At 40.7% G+C, this 19030-nt stretch overlaps 1 protein-coding gene across 1 annotated transcript in view; it reads left to right on the forward strand.

Moving 5' to 3' along the window:
- The window catches only part of LOC106815469 (ATP-dependent RNA helicase A-like), a 40636-nt gene that overhangs the window by 2951 nt on the left and 18655 nt on the right, over positions 1–19030 (forward strand). The window contains exons 3-11 of the mRNA XM_014819933.1: positions 8677–8817; positions 10496–10622; positions 10859–10941; positions 11065–11204; positions 12558–12604; positions 12901–13037; positions 14488–14577; positions 15086–15253; positions 16191–16388. Coding sequence (XP_014675419.1) covers positions 8677–8817; positions 10496–10622; positions 10859–10941; positions 11065–11204; positions 12558–12604; positions 12901–13037; positions 14488–14577; positions 15086–15253; positions 16191–16388 — 1131 coding nt within the window. The remainder of the gene's footprint in view (positions 1–8676; positions 8818–10495; positions 10623–10858; positions 10942–11064; positions 11205–12557; positions 12605–12900; positions 13038–14487; positions 14578–15085; positions 15254–16190; positions 16389–19030) is intronic.

Here is a 19030-nt window from a genome sequence, read left to right on the forward strand (position 1 = left end):
ACATCAGTAGACGATTGTATAATGGATATTTCTCTGTGATTACAACTCGGATTAATTTAATTTTACACTCGTTTTTATGGTAACATATTGTGGTAAAGAAGCGCGTCAGGATTGTATTAAATGCCGTACTTTATTAGTTATGCCTCTTTATTCGCTAAAATTGTCTATTTTAACAACACTTGATTTTTAAGCAGTTTTTTCGAGTATTCTCGGTAAATGAGAAATTAAAGAAAAATCCTGATGCGCTATTTTGGTCCATATTGCGCTTAACATGTGGCAAAAATGTTGTATCCTCAATTCTTTCTGGTAGTGTTAGAAATATCCAAATACCAATTTGACATAAAAATTCAAAATTTGTGTTGTAACATAATTAGCTGCTGGAATTTCATGAAATTTTTTGGCTTGAGCATAGAAATATATCTCCTCTATATAATAAAACAAGTGATTGATTTGATTCATTCGCCAATAAACGTTTAATCTTCACTAGAGCAATACCCGTGCACAACGTGGAGATCGAGTATCTTTAACTTATTAAGTCACAAAGCTTGTGTTGAAAATCTCTAGAGGGGTAGATTCCTCACGCGGCGTCGCAAATCATGGACAGAGATGTCTAGAGAAAGTAATAACACAAATGAACCTGAAGAGAGAGGAAGACAAATTGCAGGCAATTAAGATGACAAAGATAAATAGTCTCTGTGAAACCAGATGGGTTGATAGGCAACAAGTCTTTGAAGACTTTCATATCATGTATGAGGCTGTTCTAGGTACCTTGGATAAAATTTAGTCGGAAGAAGGATGGGAACGAGACACTGTCAGCCAAGCAAGTGCTTTAGCTACAAGTATATCTAATTATGTGCTCATTGCAGCCTTCCAAGTGTGTCGCTTCATCTTTGGGTTTACCAAAGGTCTCAGCTGTCTACTTCAAGGAAGCAGCAAAGACATCCTTGAAGCATACCAGGATGTAAAGATGGTCAAGGATGAGCTATTTGAGATAAGGACCAACAGTAATCCAGAGTTTGACATGAATGTGTACCCAGAAATGGAGCACATGAGTACATTGGCTGGAGAAGAAATAAGGATACCACGTAGGTGCTCCTTGCAGACAATGCGGGGGAACCTCCCTACTGATAACACCGCAGACTACTATCGGATTGGGATTTTCAACCAGTTCTTGGATGGCCTCAATTCGGAAATAAATACCTACACGATTCAGTGAATTAACCAACCAAGCTGTCAAGGCTTTGGCCCTTATTCCAGGCAACCATGAACTACTTACCACGGAATGTTTACAGCAACTGCTTCTATTCTATGGCCCTGACCTACCTTCATCAGGCACATTTCTCCAAGAACTAAGACTTTAGAAACGCTTTTTGGCAGGAAATGCAAACACGCCATCGTCTCTGCCAGAAACTCTTCAGCAGTGCAACATTCTCCATTTCCCAAATGTTCACCGAATCTTACATGTGTTTATGCTGAAGCCTAACTGTGACGAGTTGTGGGATGGAGATGGCAAATTCTTCTCTGAGATTTATTAAATCTCCCTTCAGAAGCACTATGGGTAGTGACCGTATATGAATGCCTTGATGCTGCTCTTTGTTCATAGAGACATTAAATTTGATTATGACAAGGTGATTGATTTATTTGCATCTAGACACCCTCGCAGAATACTTTTCACCAATCCACTTTCAGCGTAGCCTTGATTTGTATCCGTTACCTGAAAATCAAATTTAGAAGACATGCCCTTAGAAGATATGCCCTTCAACTGTTGTAATACCATAATTATGTACATGTACATGTAATTCTTAAATTCTGTTCAGATCTGGCATTTTTGAAAATATGTTCTGTGAGCTCTCTGTCTGTATACAAATGAATGTACCTTTCCAAACCCATGAACTACATAACGGACAATCAATGCTTTGCTACAAATGAATTAAAGGTGTCTCCAAATTGAAAGTCATTACTTTATTAGGTATTCTTTCAATTCATATCCCAAACTGAAACAGTCTACATAACAGTCGGCCTGTTTAGTGAATCGTAGTGTTATACAGTTTAATGTTTTGCAAGTATTTTAACAAAATAGAGATTTTAGAGAATCAAAGGTGGGCTCTGATGGACATGCATGCAGCCTCGCACTTTGGTCCGCCTATGCACATTTAGGATTTAAAAAAACTAAAACCTATGATTTCGCCTTAGGTAAGTTGATTTAGGAACTGCACTGCTTTTCATGTGATTTTAGAAAACAATATTTCATGTTGTGTTACATGAACATCATGGAAGTTTCGCAGGAATAGTAATTTCCTTATCCATGTGAGAAGTGTATCCAACTATATCTGACCATAGTTGAAGGCTCTTGCATGCAGTTTTTCTCACAATTTCATATGTTGTAAATAAGGTTACAGAGATAGAGGTGTCCAGTTCCGAATTGTGAGATCATAAGCCCTTTTCATGGTTTAAGATAACTTATTCAAGATTTATCAGTCATTCTTCCGATTGCCTGCCAAAGGAAAGCATCTCAGTCATCTGCTAAAGAATTGATTTTTATCTTGCAGATATTTATTCGCTGGCCTGCAACTCGTTATATATCATACGATGTATGCTACCTTTAAACGATGTTTCATGGTGGGAAGAAAGTGACTAATTTTATTTTGCTTCTTTTACATAAGTCATACTATTACAAACATTTTTTGAAATAATGTTCGAGTTATCACATAGTGGTGAATTTTGAATATTGCCATATTTTTCTCTTAGCCGTGAAGATAGTTATTTGGATTGTGAATGTGCTTCTGAAATACCACTGATCATGTGAGAAATATATAAGGTTTAAACAATTTCAGTGTAAGTAATTTCCTCTACGTAACATCTTTAGCGGTCTCACCCCCCCGCCCCATACGAAAGGGCCTGCAGTGCGTTAGCACTGATCAAATTAACACTATAATGGCTTGCTGGCCACTATGAGTTAAAATACCTCCATACAGTATGCACCAGATGCACCATTTAAGCTAAAAAGTCGATAAGCCGCCACACCCTCCCCCCTCGGTTCGCTTGCATCGGCTCGCGCGTTTGGTCGCTCGATGCTGCCTCCTCGGCGCTTATCATCCCCCAAATTTATCCAATTAGATTCTCATTTTGTGCTCTCCCTGCTTTTTTAAATTCCTATAGTTCCGCCCCTGGGTTTTTTGGATAGAACGATTAAATTATGTTAAATTAAACAAAAAAATATTATTTATATGTAGTGATGGATGATGATAACACTAACATCACTAACATGTGACAATTTCATGCCAGTCATGTCGAAAAAAAAGTAGCAAAGCACATCGTTTCTCTCGTTTTTTATTAGCCCTAGAAATTTGTTTTATTGGTAGTTTGTAGCATATTAGTGTTCTCCCTGTATGATCTGCGATTACCTCGTGCAAAGTAAAACTTATATTTGAGATTTTTGAATTATGATAAGCTTTGTGAAGTTGAAGTGTGTAACTGATAAAACGTGACTTCTCATCTCCAGCGCTTCCGTTGGGATAGCAAGCACGCGTTTTTGTGCGGGTGGTGTTCTAGCTCGTGGATTCAGTCCTACTGCGGCATTCTGCGCGTTGCGTATCTAGTTGATAGGCTCCGCTTTTACAACAGTAACTGGTCTATAAATGCGCTGTGTTACAAGTGACTTATTCTTGTAACATGTTTTTTTCCTTTCATTTTTCGAATCGCTGTATTAATTTTCTGACTATCAAATAGAGGTAAAATTATGCTATTGATGGCACCTACTGCGTAATAGTCGTTAGTAGTTTTTTTAAGTTAGTTTCTCAATTTGCGGTTGCATTTCAGCTTGCTGTGAGTGTCACGTTATGGTTACCGAATTCTTGAGTCTTAGTCACGCTGGCTTAGAAATGCATGGGTGCGAACCAAAATCTGCTCGTATCTATACGCGTACTTCTTGGCCTATGAGAAAATGCGTCAGCCCCAATATGTGTTGAGCGTCAGACTGGGAGCAAGCACAAACCAAGATTCATAGTACACGAGGTAGGGTGTTATAATCGGCAGTATAAAATTCTTAATCCACTTCGGATCTTATTTAGCAAAATGCAAACACAACCAGCATGCCAAAACACAGAGTGTAGGCCCTTCCACGAGTTCAAGATGACTTTCCACGGTTTGTGCATGACATTTTATCGATTTTTCGTTTTTACTTAATTCGATGTCTAACGCTATGTGCCACCTGTGTACATGCTCATTTCTCCATATAACCGTACATCGTGAACTGTCAGAGCGTTTTTGCTTGCGCCACCCGTACATGTGTAGTGAGCCTGCGGCTGACGTCTTTTAACGTCAGAACATGATACAACAGCATTTTCACGATATTCACTGAGCCCAGTATCCATCATATATCAGGAGTGATAATAGGGAATTCCTCCATTATCTACGCCTGAACAACATCAACCCTGCTACAGCTGTACTACTACGCTGATCCAATTAAGTATCCACACAGGGCCTAAATAAGTTCTCAGCACTTTTCAACGCACCTTACATAAGGCGCGCGTTTGTTGACAGTGACGTCAGGCAATGGCGGGTTCGCGCCATTTGCATGGAATTGCGTTGGTCACCTCGTAATTTCTCAGAATTTCTCAAGCCCCATTTGCACACAGGCGGTCACTCATTGTGAAAAATAGAAAACCCTCATTTCTCCGTTTCGATTTCTGACATAGTAGCCGATGTACTAAATGGATATTTCTCTGTGATTAAACTCGGATTAATTTAATTTTACACTCGTTTTAATGGTAACATATTGTGTAAAGAAGCGCGTCAGGGATTGTTATTAAATGCCGTACTTTATTAGTTATGCCTCTTTATTCGCTAAAATTGTCTATTTTAACACAACTTGATTTTTAAGCAGTTTTTTCGAGTATTCTCGGTAAATATGAAAATTAAAGAAAAATCCTGATGCGCTATTTTGGTCCATATTGCGCTTAACATGTGGCAAAAATGTTGTATCCTCATTCTTTCTGGTAGTTGAGAAATATCCAAAATACCAATTTGACATAAAAATTCAAAATTTGTGTTGTAACATAATTAGCTGCTGGAAATTTCATGAAATTTTTTGGCTTGAGCATAGAAATATATCTCCTCTATAAATAAAACAAGTGATTGATTTGATTCATTCGCCAATAAACGTTTAATCTTCACTAGAGCAATACCCGTGCACAACGTGGAGATCGAGTATCTTTAACTTATTAAGTCACAAAGCTTGTGTTGAAAATCTCTAGAGGGGGTAGATTCATCAACGCGCGTACGCAAAATATGTTTTGTAAATCTTGTATACGCAATCGACGTTGGTTAGTTGCGATTCATCAACGCAGCTATTTAGTAAATTTTCGTAAGATTTCGCGTACGTAAGCGAGGCCGTTTTAGTTGCGATTCATCAAGCTAAAATTTACGTAAACCTTTGCGTAACTTTACACGAGCTGAAGAGGTGCCCTAAACTACTCGAAATTTCCGCAAGTGTTTCCAGCATGCCGTAGCATGCATTATTTTATGGAAGTGTCTAAACAACCGGATCCGGTTTCGGTATCCTGAAAACTAAACAACTGGCTCTCTTCTCTGATTGGCTAATTTTGTCACTATTTTATTTTTTATTATTTTTGGCTAATTTTATTTTATTTTAGAATTAGGGATAGGGTTAGGATTATGGTTAGGTTTAGGGTTTGGGTTAGGGTTATGGTTAGGGTTAGGGTTAGGGTCTATATGCCTCACTTTCAAGTTGGTTTCAGTTGCTCAACGGTAGAGCTTTCGCTTCGTGATAGTAAATGTATAGTATCTGTGTTCGAACCCCATAAGATGTTTTTATTTTCCTCTGCTTTCTGTATTGCTTTGTATTTTATTTGTTTCTGCATTTATTTGTTCTGTAACTTTTGTTTATGTTCGGAATTAAATATATTTCTTTATGTTTTGCATTAAAAATTGTCCTATTATATATTTGTCCTGTTATATGTTCGGAAACTGACCAATTAGAGAAGAGAGCCGGTTGTTTAGTTTTCAGGCCTCCGAAACCGGGTCCGGTCAGTTAGACACTACCTTATTTTATTGAGAAAACATAAAATCACTACATAAATACAAATATATAAATAATTACCTTACGATAGACAGACAGGTGGTGCCTTTGATGCTTCTTTTGTTAAATTTTGGCATTGTTTTCGTTATAAGCGAGTTCGTAGTTAGCAGTGTACGTGCAGTCGTGCGCACGCACGCACGCATGCATGTGTACGTGTTGCTGCTTTCATCGAGTGTTGAACGCAATCATACAAACGAAATTGATGACTACTATCACATCCCAGAGCACTCCTGTAAACAGAGCTAGAGCAATGTTTACATACAAGAGAAGCATCAGTTTGGTTTCTGTGGTATTTGTCACACATGTGATTGGTTTCTGCTAGACACGGCCCGCAACAACCAGCAGCTACGATGGCGTAGTGGATTTACACTGGAATTCATCAACCTTTGCGTACGCAGGTGCTACGCTGCATTGATGAATTGCACCTACGAGCTTTGCGTACATACTTCGTAGAAACTTTGTGTACACAATAAACTTTACGCAATGTTGATGAATCTAACCCCAGGTCCATACAACGGTGCTGTATATTATTTCAATGTACTTATGCCGGTTAACATTGGAAAATGTCCATGCTTGTCTTTGTTTGGCATCTTACTTAGCTTATTATTATGAATTTGTGTCTATAATTTTTATAATATAGGACAATTTTGCAATGCTCGTTCCAATATCAATTCAATTCAAACACTTTATTTACACAAGTTTACACAAATTACATTTAGCAGAAAGGTATAACATGAAACAAAATAAATACAAGTGATGGAGGGCGAAATTACAATACAGTCTTCTAGTCAGCCACTCTCATAAATTGCAGAAAATTATTAATGATTAAGTCATTACATTAACCAAAAAATTATAATAATAGTTGAACTCTGTCATTGGAAACGTTTAAGGTTACATACAGTTATATAAGATTTTTTACAGTATATTCAACAAACAAACTTTTCAAATTCACTCAACAAATAAATTCTTCAAACAAAAAATTATCCTTGTTTAATAGACTTATTGAAACAGTGATTATTATCAAAAAGAAAAGCTTAGATACTTATAGTTATATAAACAGTTAGACATTTCAAATTCAAATTCAAATTCAATCCAAAATTAGATTTTATAAATTAATTAATATACAAACAACCATAGACAATATCGGAATGTTCTCAAGCATATCTAATAATACAAAACAACAAGCAAAGAATATTAATTATTGATCCTGGTCAACATATTTAGTTTTAAGAGATCTGACAAATTTGGAGAAGTGGGATGTCTTTATAGCTCATTTGATATAGTAGACCAAAGCTTAATTATCATCTTGGTACCGGTACTTCAATGATTTTTGACCCATGCAAGTAGCAAATCTAAGAAGAAAGTACATAGAGTTAACAGAATATCTATAGTCATATAACCATGTACATTCATGGATAATTCAAAATAATTGGAAAAAAGACTAGGTAATGTTTTATTAGAAAAACGATACATAAATTTTGCTAATTCAATTTTATAAATGTCATGAATTTTCAATAATTTTAGTTCATTATAAATTGGGGCACAGAGTCGAGTGCACTGGCGGAGTGTCGTCGATGGCCTATGCTCCTCGTGGGGCTAAATGGCCTAACTAAACTAACTAACTAAAAATAGGGGTGGCATACTCAATACGCTTAGCGAATTTAATACATTTAACTATTTTATTTAGTAATTCAACAAATTTATCAAAGCCAAACAAGTTCCGAGTGGCAGTGAGTTCTAGGTCAAATACTGCATCTGCATCTGGAAGTTTCAACAATTGGTCACATACTCTCAACTAACTAGCTGTGTAGTTGGGATACTAAGGTATCTTTCTCTTGACTAGTTTGCCTTAGAGTACTCAGGATTTTTACCGTGGGTGGGGAGGTTGAAAATGTATGTGAGGTTGTGGTTTTGACAGTTCATCATCCCCCTCCCCCCCCCCCAGAGCAAGGTTTTTTCATCTTTAGAAAATTTAATGTGCTGGTGGGTGCTTGAACTCCCAGCCTTCAAAGTGAAAGGTAGACATGTTACCTACTGGTCCACCATATCTCTATCTACTGTACCTCGCCCTGGCCCATCAAAAGAAACTCCAAATATGACTGGCTAAAATTACAAAGTGTTTTTTAGTTCTTGTTGCATGATAATTATAGTGACATCATGACATGAGGCCAAAACCATATCATTTACACCGGAATTGTGTAAGTTTACACGTGACAGGTACAGTGAAAAAAATAGACGGGGGCTCAGGGCGATTTAGCCCCTGAAATGCCAAAAAGAGCCCTGGAAATGACAAAAAGAGCCCCCGTAAATTTGCATAGAGTTCAATGCAAACCAAATTTTAGAGTGCTATTTTCATGCACGCGAGCTTGAAAAGTAGCCCCCGAAAAATACATTTTACATTTTTTCCCTGGACAGGTGTGTACTATGATTGTCAAATCCATATATGTGGTTTGGTTTTGATTTCATGCTTTTCTCTGTGTTGCATGTGTGATGGAATTAAATTGTGAATAGTGAGTTTAGCTGAGATGGTCTTAACTATGTGGAAATATTCTATCTCTATTTCTTTTTTGGTACAGCTAAGTGTCGAAGGATACAACTACAAGGCAATTGGAAATTCTACAAGTAAGAAAGATGCACAGACTAATGCAGCAAAAGATTTCCTAAGTTTCCTTGTACGAACGGGAGAGCTGCAACAATCTGAAGTACCGTCATTTGCAGTAAGTGCGAAATGGTGCAGTTTAGTGAACGTTGTATTGTTTTATAATTGAGTGAAGTAGCTTTGTATATTTCTTTGAATGAGTGAGTAGGATTGAAGTTGTCGGTCGAAAGTGGTATCTTCATCATGAATGGTCACAAATTTGTAATATCTATTAATTTCTACAATTAAATCACAACCTTTCATAAATGAATGTTGTATCAAATGCAGCTATAGCTAGGTAGAGTTCTTGTTTCAGCATCATGTTTACTTGGCTAGTTATTAATTTTCGTATGTGTGGAAGTGAATCAAAATTAACACACATCCATGCAGAGTCAAATACTCCCTGATTACCTCCGCGCAACGGAGTTGCAGGGGAGGTAATGTAATCGGTCGTGTGTGTGTGTGCGTGTGTGTGTGTGCGTGTGCGTGTGCGTGTGCGTGTGCATGTGCGTGTGTGTTGTGTGTGTGTCCAGCCCGCGCGGCGCGATCGATAGCGCGTCGAGTCAGCGAGCGGCGAGTCAGCAGCAGGCGAGTGAGTCAGCAGCAACCACCAGCGAGCGGCGAGTCAGCAGCCGCCACCAGCGAGCGGCGAGTCAGCAGCCGCCACCAATGAGCGGCGAGTCAGCAGCAGGCGAGTCAGTCAGCAGCAGCCAGCGGCGAGCGGCGAGCCAGCTCGTAACACACATGTTACATGCTCGCGGAGGTATGCACTCTCCGTGAGTGCCCTCTGTCTAGTTACCACTGAGCTCCCTGGTTTGACATATATATGTAGTAGTCTGTGTGACTCCATGAAAATTCTACCATATCAGTATGTGAAACCTGGTTGATGTAAGATTTCAGTTCAGTGTGATACGTCGGGAGATGCCCGACTGTATGTAGGCACGTGATCGTATAGATAGTAATGTTCTGAACCTTGCATTGTGTTATTGTTCTTTTAAACCCGTTGTTCCATTTCGTGTTTGCGGTGAGCTTGAAGGAAAAGCGATCACACAAATAATTTCACAAGTCTGAGATGAGCTTCCACAAGGATTTATTATTGCTCACGCCACGCGTGAGCAAGAGTCCGGAAATGTTGTCTAATACATGAATAGTCACTGTGCGTGCGTTTGGAAAACTGAAGAGCTCCCAAGGTCTGGTTATATATATGCCCGGCGAGGTGACGTCACATCAGGGGTCCCCAAGGCCACTGCAGGCCGAAAAGCGTCTCCTCGCCACTCGCCTGTAGCGCACTGCACAACGTTGCGTTCGTACGTCTCTACATCCGGTTTTGCGCGCTTATCTGTAGGTGTGGACGTTTATACATGTAAACATGTTGTTCTCACATTTACGCGGCCCTGGCTAGCATGACGGCTACGCACACAAAAATCACGTATGATTCTTATACAATAATTTTACTAATTACAAACTCTACGCGCCGCACTGTTACATATGTTCCAGAGTGCAGCCTTGTGGAATTATTATATTCTTTCAGATACACATTCTTGCATTATTGTAATATTTACTTTGAAACTTCCGAATGCAAACTCCATTATTTTGGTACAGACATCCTATCTTTGTGGGTAGAGATCAAGTCCTTTGGACATCTTTGATCAAAACTTAATATCTTCTGATGTGGTGTTGATGCAGGCAGTGTAATATAGACAGAAATACACAATATAGAGTTTGCTGAAAATAAGAATTATGGATGATGGTTTCAGCAAATACTACCACCACCACCATCGTTTGGCAATCAAGGACATGCAGGCTTTGCTACCTTACCTAGTGGCATGGCCCCACCTCCTCACATCGCTCTGGGGTTGGATGCAGATGGTACACAATCCGGTGGTATGTATGTCTAGATAACCCTGACACTAACTATGCCCTACTTAGTACTACTATTGTAGATGTTTGCATGTGAAGCATTTATAGATATAGCACTAGTAGACAAATGATTCAAGTGATGTAAATGTGAAACCCACCTAAAAACTGAGTAATAGAGACGTTTTTGCAAAGTATTTGTGAAAACATGTTTAATAAGTATGGGCTGTGATAACTGAACAGCGTCTGTCACTGTGGTTTAGACAACACTCAAGAGTTGATGCCGTACCAGAGGGGACCCCCGCAGGCATACCTTGATCAGCTGTCGGCAAAGAAGGTCGAAGACGTAAGTGTCTCATACTTATTTCACTTCATCGGGACTTTGATGCAATCCAAGACGTAATCGTTTCTGCCTTGCAATATATGTGTTTTTTGGGCACTTGTGAAATTGTTGCTTCCATTTGCGTAGTCCGAAGATCTGGATTTGAATGCTGGTATCCATGGCAATTGGACCATCGAGAATGCCAAGGGTCGTCTGCACACCTACCTGCAGCAGACTAAGCAGGCGGCAAACTACGTGTATAACGCGATCGGTCCTCACCACAACAGGTAGTCACATCTTGATTATTTATCAGACAAGTGTTTAGTTGACCATTCCTGGCAGGTGGTGGTTAAGTTGAAGTGACAGGTCTGTCAGTTGGATTCGATTAGGATACTATCAACTGGTACTATGTGTGTGTTTAGAAGTCTCGTGTGGCAGAAGAACTTCATCATTGTCGTATAATCGCACGGGTTCAACAAAGAAGAACCCGTGCGTTCTCTGTTGCCGTGCGTTGCGAGAACGGCCCAGAGATGGCGCCGCCCTCTGTGCAGCATGTCGCGAGTGGGCGGCGCCCTCAGAAACCAGCGCAACTCTCAGTGAAACACTGAATCTACAGATGCATAGATAAACGCATTTTCACATCATGTGGACCTTGAGTGGGCACTGGCGGTCATGGTATTCCTCTGGTAACCATCGATTGATCTCTTGACATTCATGCAGGACATAAAAAGATTGGGGTTAGGGAATTTATGTTGGGTATAACGTGGTGAAGAATTGTTTAGGCGGTGGGCTCAGTCAATGTCGATATATTATCCGGAGTACGACAACAGACATCTGCTTGTTAAGTTGCTCCTGATAATTATTTATTAGACAGTTTACAGCAAGGTGGATATTTATACAAGAAAAAGGGCTTTGAATATGTATATTTTCCATGAAGCTTTTTCGGGGCCCTGGAGGAATTGTAAACTAATCTTGTCACCTTAATTGAAAACAAACCTGTTAGAAGCTGTCGGGCAATTACAGTTATAATTTTTTTGTGATGGGTAAGGTTGTGAGTATCGGAGGAGTGAATACATGTTGCCTAAACGAGTGCCTGTTTTATGGGAGATCATGTGTGACACATTCATATCTCACTGGGAGTTGTGCTGGTTGTTGCAGAGAAAATGCTGCCCCACGAGACTTCTATCACAGTAGCGTGGAGCGGATGGCCTGTCGCCCCGCTACACGTGAGTATACGTTTCGAATACGGAACCGACTCTTTAATCCCTGCTCAAAAAATTGTGACAGTGAATATCTACTCGTGCATGTTCGTGACTTTCTTCATCATGGCCAGGTTGCGAGTTTAGTGGTTCGAAGTCAGGGTATCGGTCAAGGGAGGTGAATACCAGCTTGCACCATTTGCTTTCTGCCTCCTTGAATTGACCCAAAGAATTCTCATCTTACCCAGAGAAGTGGAGGGTAATAGTAAAATGGATGACTTGCACACAAGAAGTTAGCTTGTACTGGGCTGAGCAAATGGCAGTGTGCGTCCTAGGTGGTGAGAGTGTTGCTACCCTCAGCCGTGGTGCAGGAGTCGATGTAGTGGAATAGTATGAGATGATTCATGATTATGCTGTGTAATAAGTGACTGAATGTTGCAGGAGCTTCATCTGTGAGTTAAGCATGTACTTGAAGAAGAACAATAAGAGTAAGTAACAGCACTACCTTATCTAATGTCTATGTGATAACATGCTGTAACGAGCACAGTTAGTAACCGCACGAACGATTAACGTAAATTGCTTTCTATCGTAGACAAAAAAATCCAACACCCTGAGCAAATTTTCATGTAATAATGCAATTAATAATCCAAAAAAGTAATTGATGCAGGAACAGAAATAAAAAAGTATTCTTTTGGTTAAAAAAACGCCATTGAAATTAATGTCATTGTCTGCTCTCGGTGGTGCTGGGCTAACGTTTACTGATGACAGTGTTTAATTTTCGCAGACATTTGTGCGAGGGAGGCTGGATCGAGTAAGATCACAGCCTCAAAGTCATGTGCTTTGTCGCTCGTTCGCCAGATGTTTCACATGGGTGTCGTCGAACCCTACACTGGCACCACCAAGAAACTCGATGTACAACAGGTCAGTATAATAGATGATCAAGTTATTTGAGTTAATTAGTCCTCCTCATCTTGAGCAGGGCACATGTAACCATAGACCTGCCGGTTTTGTCTCTCACCAATGCCTGTTCATCACCATAAGAAAGCCCACCTTCTCTTTTACCACACCATTAGTCTGCCATCAGATTGTAGTTGGCAGGCCTTGTGCTAGTTTTCCTGGTGCTGTCCATCTAAGGCTAATTGCTACCATAGGTAATGGCTCCGTGGTCATCGTCAACACATGTCCAAGCATGCCTGATATGGCCCACTTTATTAAGTAATGTTGATCGCTGTCAGGTGATTGGACGTAGTGGTCGTATGGGGAAAAATGCTCAGTCTAAATGCGTTTGAAAAGTAATGACACAGAGAGTAGTAATTGCACAGTTGCATGTCATATTTTCAGACAGGCAATCAATCTGTTTAGTGTGTTACATCTATGGTCGTGTGCATTTGAAGAATTTTTAGCTCATCTGACATACATCTGACTGAGGTGATCGTGAAAAGGATTCAGGATGACAAATTTGGGGGTCAAAATGTGTAAATGGAGGGGGAATATTTCCCCCTTAACTTAAGGTATAGGAGGAAATACGGAATTGCGGCACAAATCTTAACGGCTCGACCTATGCTCTTAATATTCGGTGTATAGTGTGATGGGCAGGAAACCCACCAAATTGGAGGTCACATGTCAAAGGGCAGTGGGGGGAAAGGTCAGATATCAGACATTTTCTGCGGACATGGCCTAATGGACAGAGTGAAAAACTTTTTTGTTTAAGCGCTGACCTACCATTTTTATCACTTTATTGAAAGGACCATAAAATGTGCTTTCCATTGACATACGAAGAGTAAGTTTCTGATAACCTTTTGACCCTCAAGAGGAGGGTTAAACATGGATTCCTGAACTGCCTCAATGACGTCACAGTGTTGTCATATTCATGGCACATCCATAATCTAGAAACCCAATAAGCCTGGATAGCCGAACGCGTACAGCACAGGCATCACGGCTCAAAGGTCGTTGGATCGAATCCCCTTTAACTATTTTTTTCCAATTAACGCAAATATTTACATGATTTATTTACAACAATTTAATAACAACAAATAATTTTTACAACAATAATTTTTTTCTTTTTTAATAGGGTTAGGGTTAGGGTCACAATGCACCATAAAACAGGAGTTTCAGGCACGCGATTTGTATCAACCAATGGGATTTGGGAGGTATGCAGAATGCAGAAGGTTGCTGAAATGATGTGTACGCAACTGCGTATCTGCATATCTGCGCCTAACAAAGGTGTCACTATGCACGACTTAAATGTTTCATTTATAACCGTAGCAACAGACCTCAGATGAGCCCAGACGCTTTGAGACTCTTGTTGTAGAAGCGTGAGTTTAGCATGTCTAATTAACATGCATATATGTGTGCGTGCTTTGCCTCCCAGCTGGCTACGTTTGAGGTAGGTCTACCCCCAGAGCTGGAGGCTGAGATCGACACACTGCTAGAGGGCTACAACATCCAGCCAGTACCAGATGTAAGTACCTACTAATGCATGTACATCCAAACCAAGTGTTAATAGGCACGACTATAGCGTGGATATCTGGCTGTGGAGGATGCTTATAGTGTTACCCTCAAGTTGCTGTTTTACAGTGAAATCGCCTACATAAAATAGACACCTGTTTATAAAGGGCTTTACCATTATACAGGTTTGCATGTACTGTCTGTTCCACAGCTAGGTGCTGCAATAGTGGTTGTGAACCTGCACGCTTGGCATTGACATGGAAAATGTTGAGTTCCCCATGTCCTTACAAGTGCTGACATGCTGTAATTGTAATAATCCACTGTCATATTTGGTTTACCCACAGTTAGTTCTTTTAACAAACGACTATTTATTCTCTATTGATATCTAATCTCCTAATGAATTCTATGTTAGTGAACCATCTGCATACTGATGAGTTCTAAGCTTCCCAGGCCCTGCGGTTGTGCTGTGTTGTGTCGGTGTGTTGTTCGCTGGTAGTCTTGACAAATCCCTGTGTTGACAGATGAAGGGTGAGAGTGCAGAGCCGATCAACCTGAAGGTTAGCAACGTCGTGGAGGAGTTTGAACACTCGGAGGGACCGGCGTATGGTAATGTCGTCTCGTGGTCGCCGCCGCAACAGAACTGGAACCCGTGGAGCGGATGTAACATTGATGAGGGTCCAATGGCACACGTGAGTCTCTGCGCTGTGTCCGGGGATAGGGTGGGAGTGGTAGCATGGCTTAATGGGTAAGGTGGGTCAGTGATTTGATCTTTTTTCTATGATTCATTCTACTTTGTGTTTGTCTATTGCCCTTCATTGTTTATTATAATTAAATATCTAATGTAACAGTAGTCAGAATCAGATTTACTGAGATCAGATTACAGATCCTATTTACTGTATCAGATATGTTACATTGTATTTATATATTGAATATTGTGCCATCATCTATAATCCTCTATGCAGTCCCCTGCATCTATTTAACATACAATGTTCAACCAGAAAGCTCTAGACGGCCTTAAGTTGTGAATCACAATGATTAGCTAACTAGTTGGTTATTAAAAAAATTGTTCATTGCCTCAGACGTCAGATATATTGACTGCCACAGGGCTGCTGATGCCTGTGGGTATCAACACAGACATTTTAGCCCATGGAAGGCATACAGGAAGAGAAGGGGAACAGTCTTGTGTCACTGTCGTATCTATGACAGCTAGATATAAGTTTCTTCCCCGTACAGACATTGCTAGTGCTAGTAAGGTGTGGTAATAAAGCTGTAAGGTTTAGTAAGTAAAAAATTGGCAGCTTAGTAATGTTCAATAATTAATAGCGTTCATGGAATGTTGGGTTTTATATTGTATGTTTGACATTAATGGGATGATGGGCTTTTTATCTGCTTGTCAGATGGGTTTTACTTTCACTTTCAGTGAAAAGGATATATGAAAAGGGAAGTCTGATGGTAAACCCAAGGCAACATAATTCTTGCCCTAAAACATTTTCAATTCGACCCCTCGCCCTCGGTTACTGCTTGCGATGGCGGGTCTACCCATTGGTTGGTATGATGGAGCTTACTTGGTGACTGCTTGCATTGGTTACTGCAATGGAGCATATTTGCTGACTGCTTGCTGTTTAGGCATCCCTAGACGAGCTCTCAGGGCAGATGCGTAATGAGCTGCAACGGCAGCGTGACCATGATACGCACCTGCAGAGGATGATGGTGGAGCGAGAGAAGCTGCCTATATTCAAGGTGCACAAGAAGCTTCTGGACACCGTCCAAGCAAACAGCGTTGTCATCATCCGCGGCGCGACGGGCTGCGGCAAGACCACGCAGGTATGTGTGCGTGCGTGCGTGCGTGCGTGCGGTGCGTGCGTGCGTGCGTGCGTCGGGTGTGTGCGTGCGTGCGTGCGTGCGTGCGTGCGTGCGTGCGTGCGTGCGTGCGTGTGTTCAGCAGCGTGCGAGTGTGCATGTGACGTGCCACAGGCTACACCCACACCACGCAGGCTACACCACACAGGCCTATGTAACATTTAGTTAGCTAGTTTGTTAGCTAGTGATTGTTAGCCATGCAGGTATGTGTTTAGCAACATGACATTCAAGCAGCAGCAGGCATAATTTTACTGGCTACAGTAAAATCACACAGCTGTGTGCTCATGCGTAAGCAAAGCTTGGCTAGCCAGGTTGTTAGCTAGTGCTTAGCCTAGATTATGATTGTGCATGGTTATGGTTGTGTCTAAGCATTCACATGTGTGCATGTCCGTTAACATTTTGTGATGAAGAGTATACGTTAAAATACATAAGAATGTGGAAAAAAAATATAGTTCAATGCTGTTTGCATACAAGCGGTTGCAATACTATTGCTATCTAATATATATTTGAGTTCGTATGTATCTATGTATGTATCTTCCCTATAGGCGGCCAAACCGCCCAAGCGATCTGGATGCAAATTCTTCACAAGGCCATGCTCTTATAGACCGCGGGTAGTGTTCCTAGATGAAAAAACCTGTCAAACCGTCAATACGTCACCGAAAAATCGTGAAAAACCCCTCAATTCGTGAATCTTCACACAATGTCAGCACTCACTGTACAGTGCTGCGCACACCGGAAAAATCGATTCCCCTCACCTCATCCGCTTGCTGTATTGTGAAACCGAAATCCGAGCGCCGAGCTACAAACCGAGCACAGCCAGGACCAGTTCGAGGTTACGGCTGCATTGTTTATCAACAGGCTTTGAAATTGAGAAGTGCACCCATTCGTACATGCTGTTACGTGTCAGATGTGCTATACGTGCATGCCGTACGTGGGAGCTCAACAGTTCGAGACGCCAGCACCTTACATATTTCGCACCAGAGAATAACACGAAAAACATTGTTTATCAAGAGGTTTTTCAAATGAAAAGTCCAAACGCCATTCGTACATGCTGTTATAATAACTTTTTGTCATTTACACCATATACTGATTATTGTTCGCAGGGTTCTAATATGGTTGTGCTGTCATGTAAATGTCATACGTAACAGTTTTTTTCCATGCTTATTATCTTTATTAGACTGATTTATAATATTGATATTGTGTTCAATGTTATTGTCGATTATTACCGCAATGTTCCTATTGTGTCCGCATTATTAGGTAGTATGAATTAGTAGCCACGATTTTACCCAGCGCAGGCGGGTACCCGCAGCTAGTTTCTAATATTCTATGTACATCTCTCAGACATGCACATATGTGTTTGCATAAGATTATGCTATAAACGTGTCAAACATTCATGTGACATGAACGAGTTCAACAACTGTATTATACCAACCTGCCAACCTATTCACCATCTCACAGCACAAACAACTTTCTCGTTGAGAACAAAATACGAGTTGCACGTCTAAGCAAATAGTAATTGCCGCAATGTTGTTTACGGAAGGTTCCGCAGTTCATCCTCGATGCGTACATCGAGAGCAACGCAGGGGGCGCAGCTGTAACATCATCGTGACGCAGGCTCGCCGCATCAGCGCCATCACGGTGTGCGAGCAGCGTGGCGGACGAGGGCGCTCGCAGCACGTCGGCATCACGGCCGGCTAAGCGTGAGGTTTGACACGGCCTTCTCGCCGGGCGTACGGCGGAATCATGTTCCTGCACCGTTGTACGTGCGTTTGTTGCAGTCGAATATTGTATCATTTGTTGTAGGCGATGTATATGATGTGATGTAATACAACGTACATAGTAAGTCTATAGTAGTAGTCTTATGAGTAGTATGTATGTGGTGTGGCGGTGGCAGCAGCGGCAGTAGAAATGTAGTGGAAGTAGTTTTAGTGGTTTGTATTACTAGTAGTAAGTGGTAATGGTAGTGGTCGTATGTTTAGCGCTTAAAATTTTTTAAATCTTACAGGTAATATCAAGTGGTAAATAGTACTGAGCATGCTCAGCAGGTATACTAGCTACTACTAGTACTACTCTTGCTACTGCTACTGCTACTGCTACTAGTAATTTATAACTGTTTATTGCTGCTGCTAGTGCTGCTGTACTACTACTCACTACTACATGTTGTGATGTCACTTACACTTGCATTGCTCTGATTGGTCATTTCATCATACAGTCTACATGTAGCCAGCTTGGAACTGATGTGATTTTATTTGGGTGGTGAAGGCATGGTAGCCTGCTGAGACATCCTCTGCGGATATGGGACTGATCCAGGCTGCTGCAGTTTTATACCTTTCAAACCTGTGTTAACTGGGTCCTTTCTATATAATGGACATCTGTCTTTTAATGGACCTTTATGATACCCTTTGAAATGACCCTTACATTCAGGTTTGACCATCGACATGTTTTATGTTTGAACGTTGTTGTATCAATATATGACAATAGGTTGGAGGCAGTGCATGTGTGACAATGGCTTTTTTGGTATTGCACGCCTGTCGTGCATTACTCTTATGTCAGTAATGTCAAATATGATACATAGATGTGTAAAATGAAGGGGGTTAACAGTGTCT

Source organism: Priapulus caudatus, unplaced genomic scaffold, assembly GCF_000485595.1.
Source record: "Priapulus caudatus unplaced genomic scaffold, Priapulus_caudatus-5.0.1 Scaffold1122, whole genome shotgun sequence".
NCBI lineage: Eukaryota > Metazoa > Priapulida > Priapulimorpha > Priapulimorphida > Priapulidae > Priapulus > Priapulus caudatus.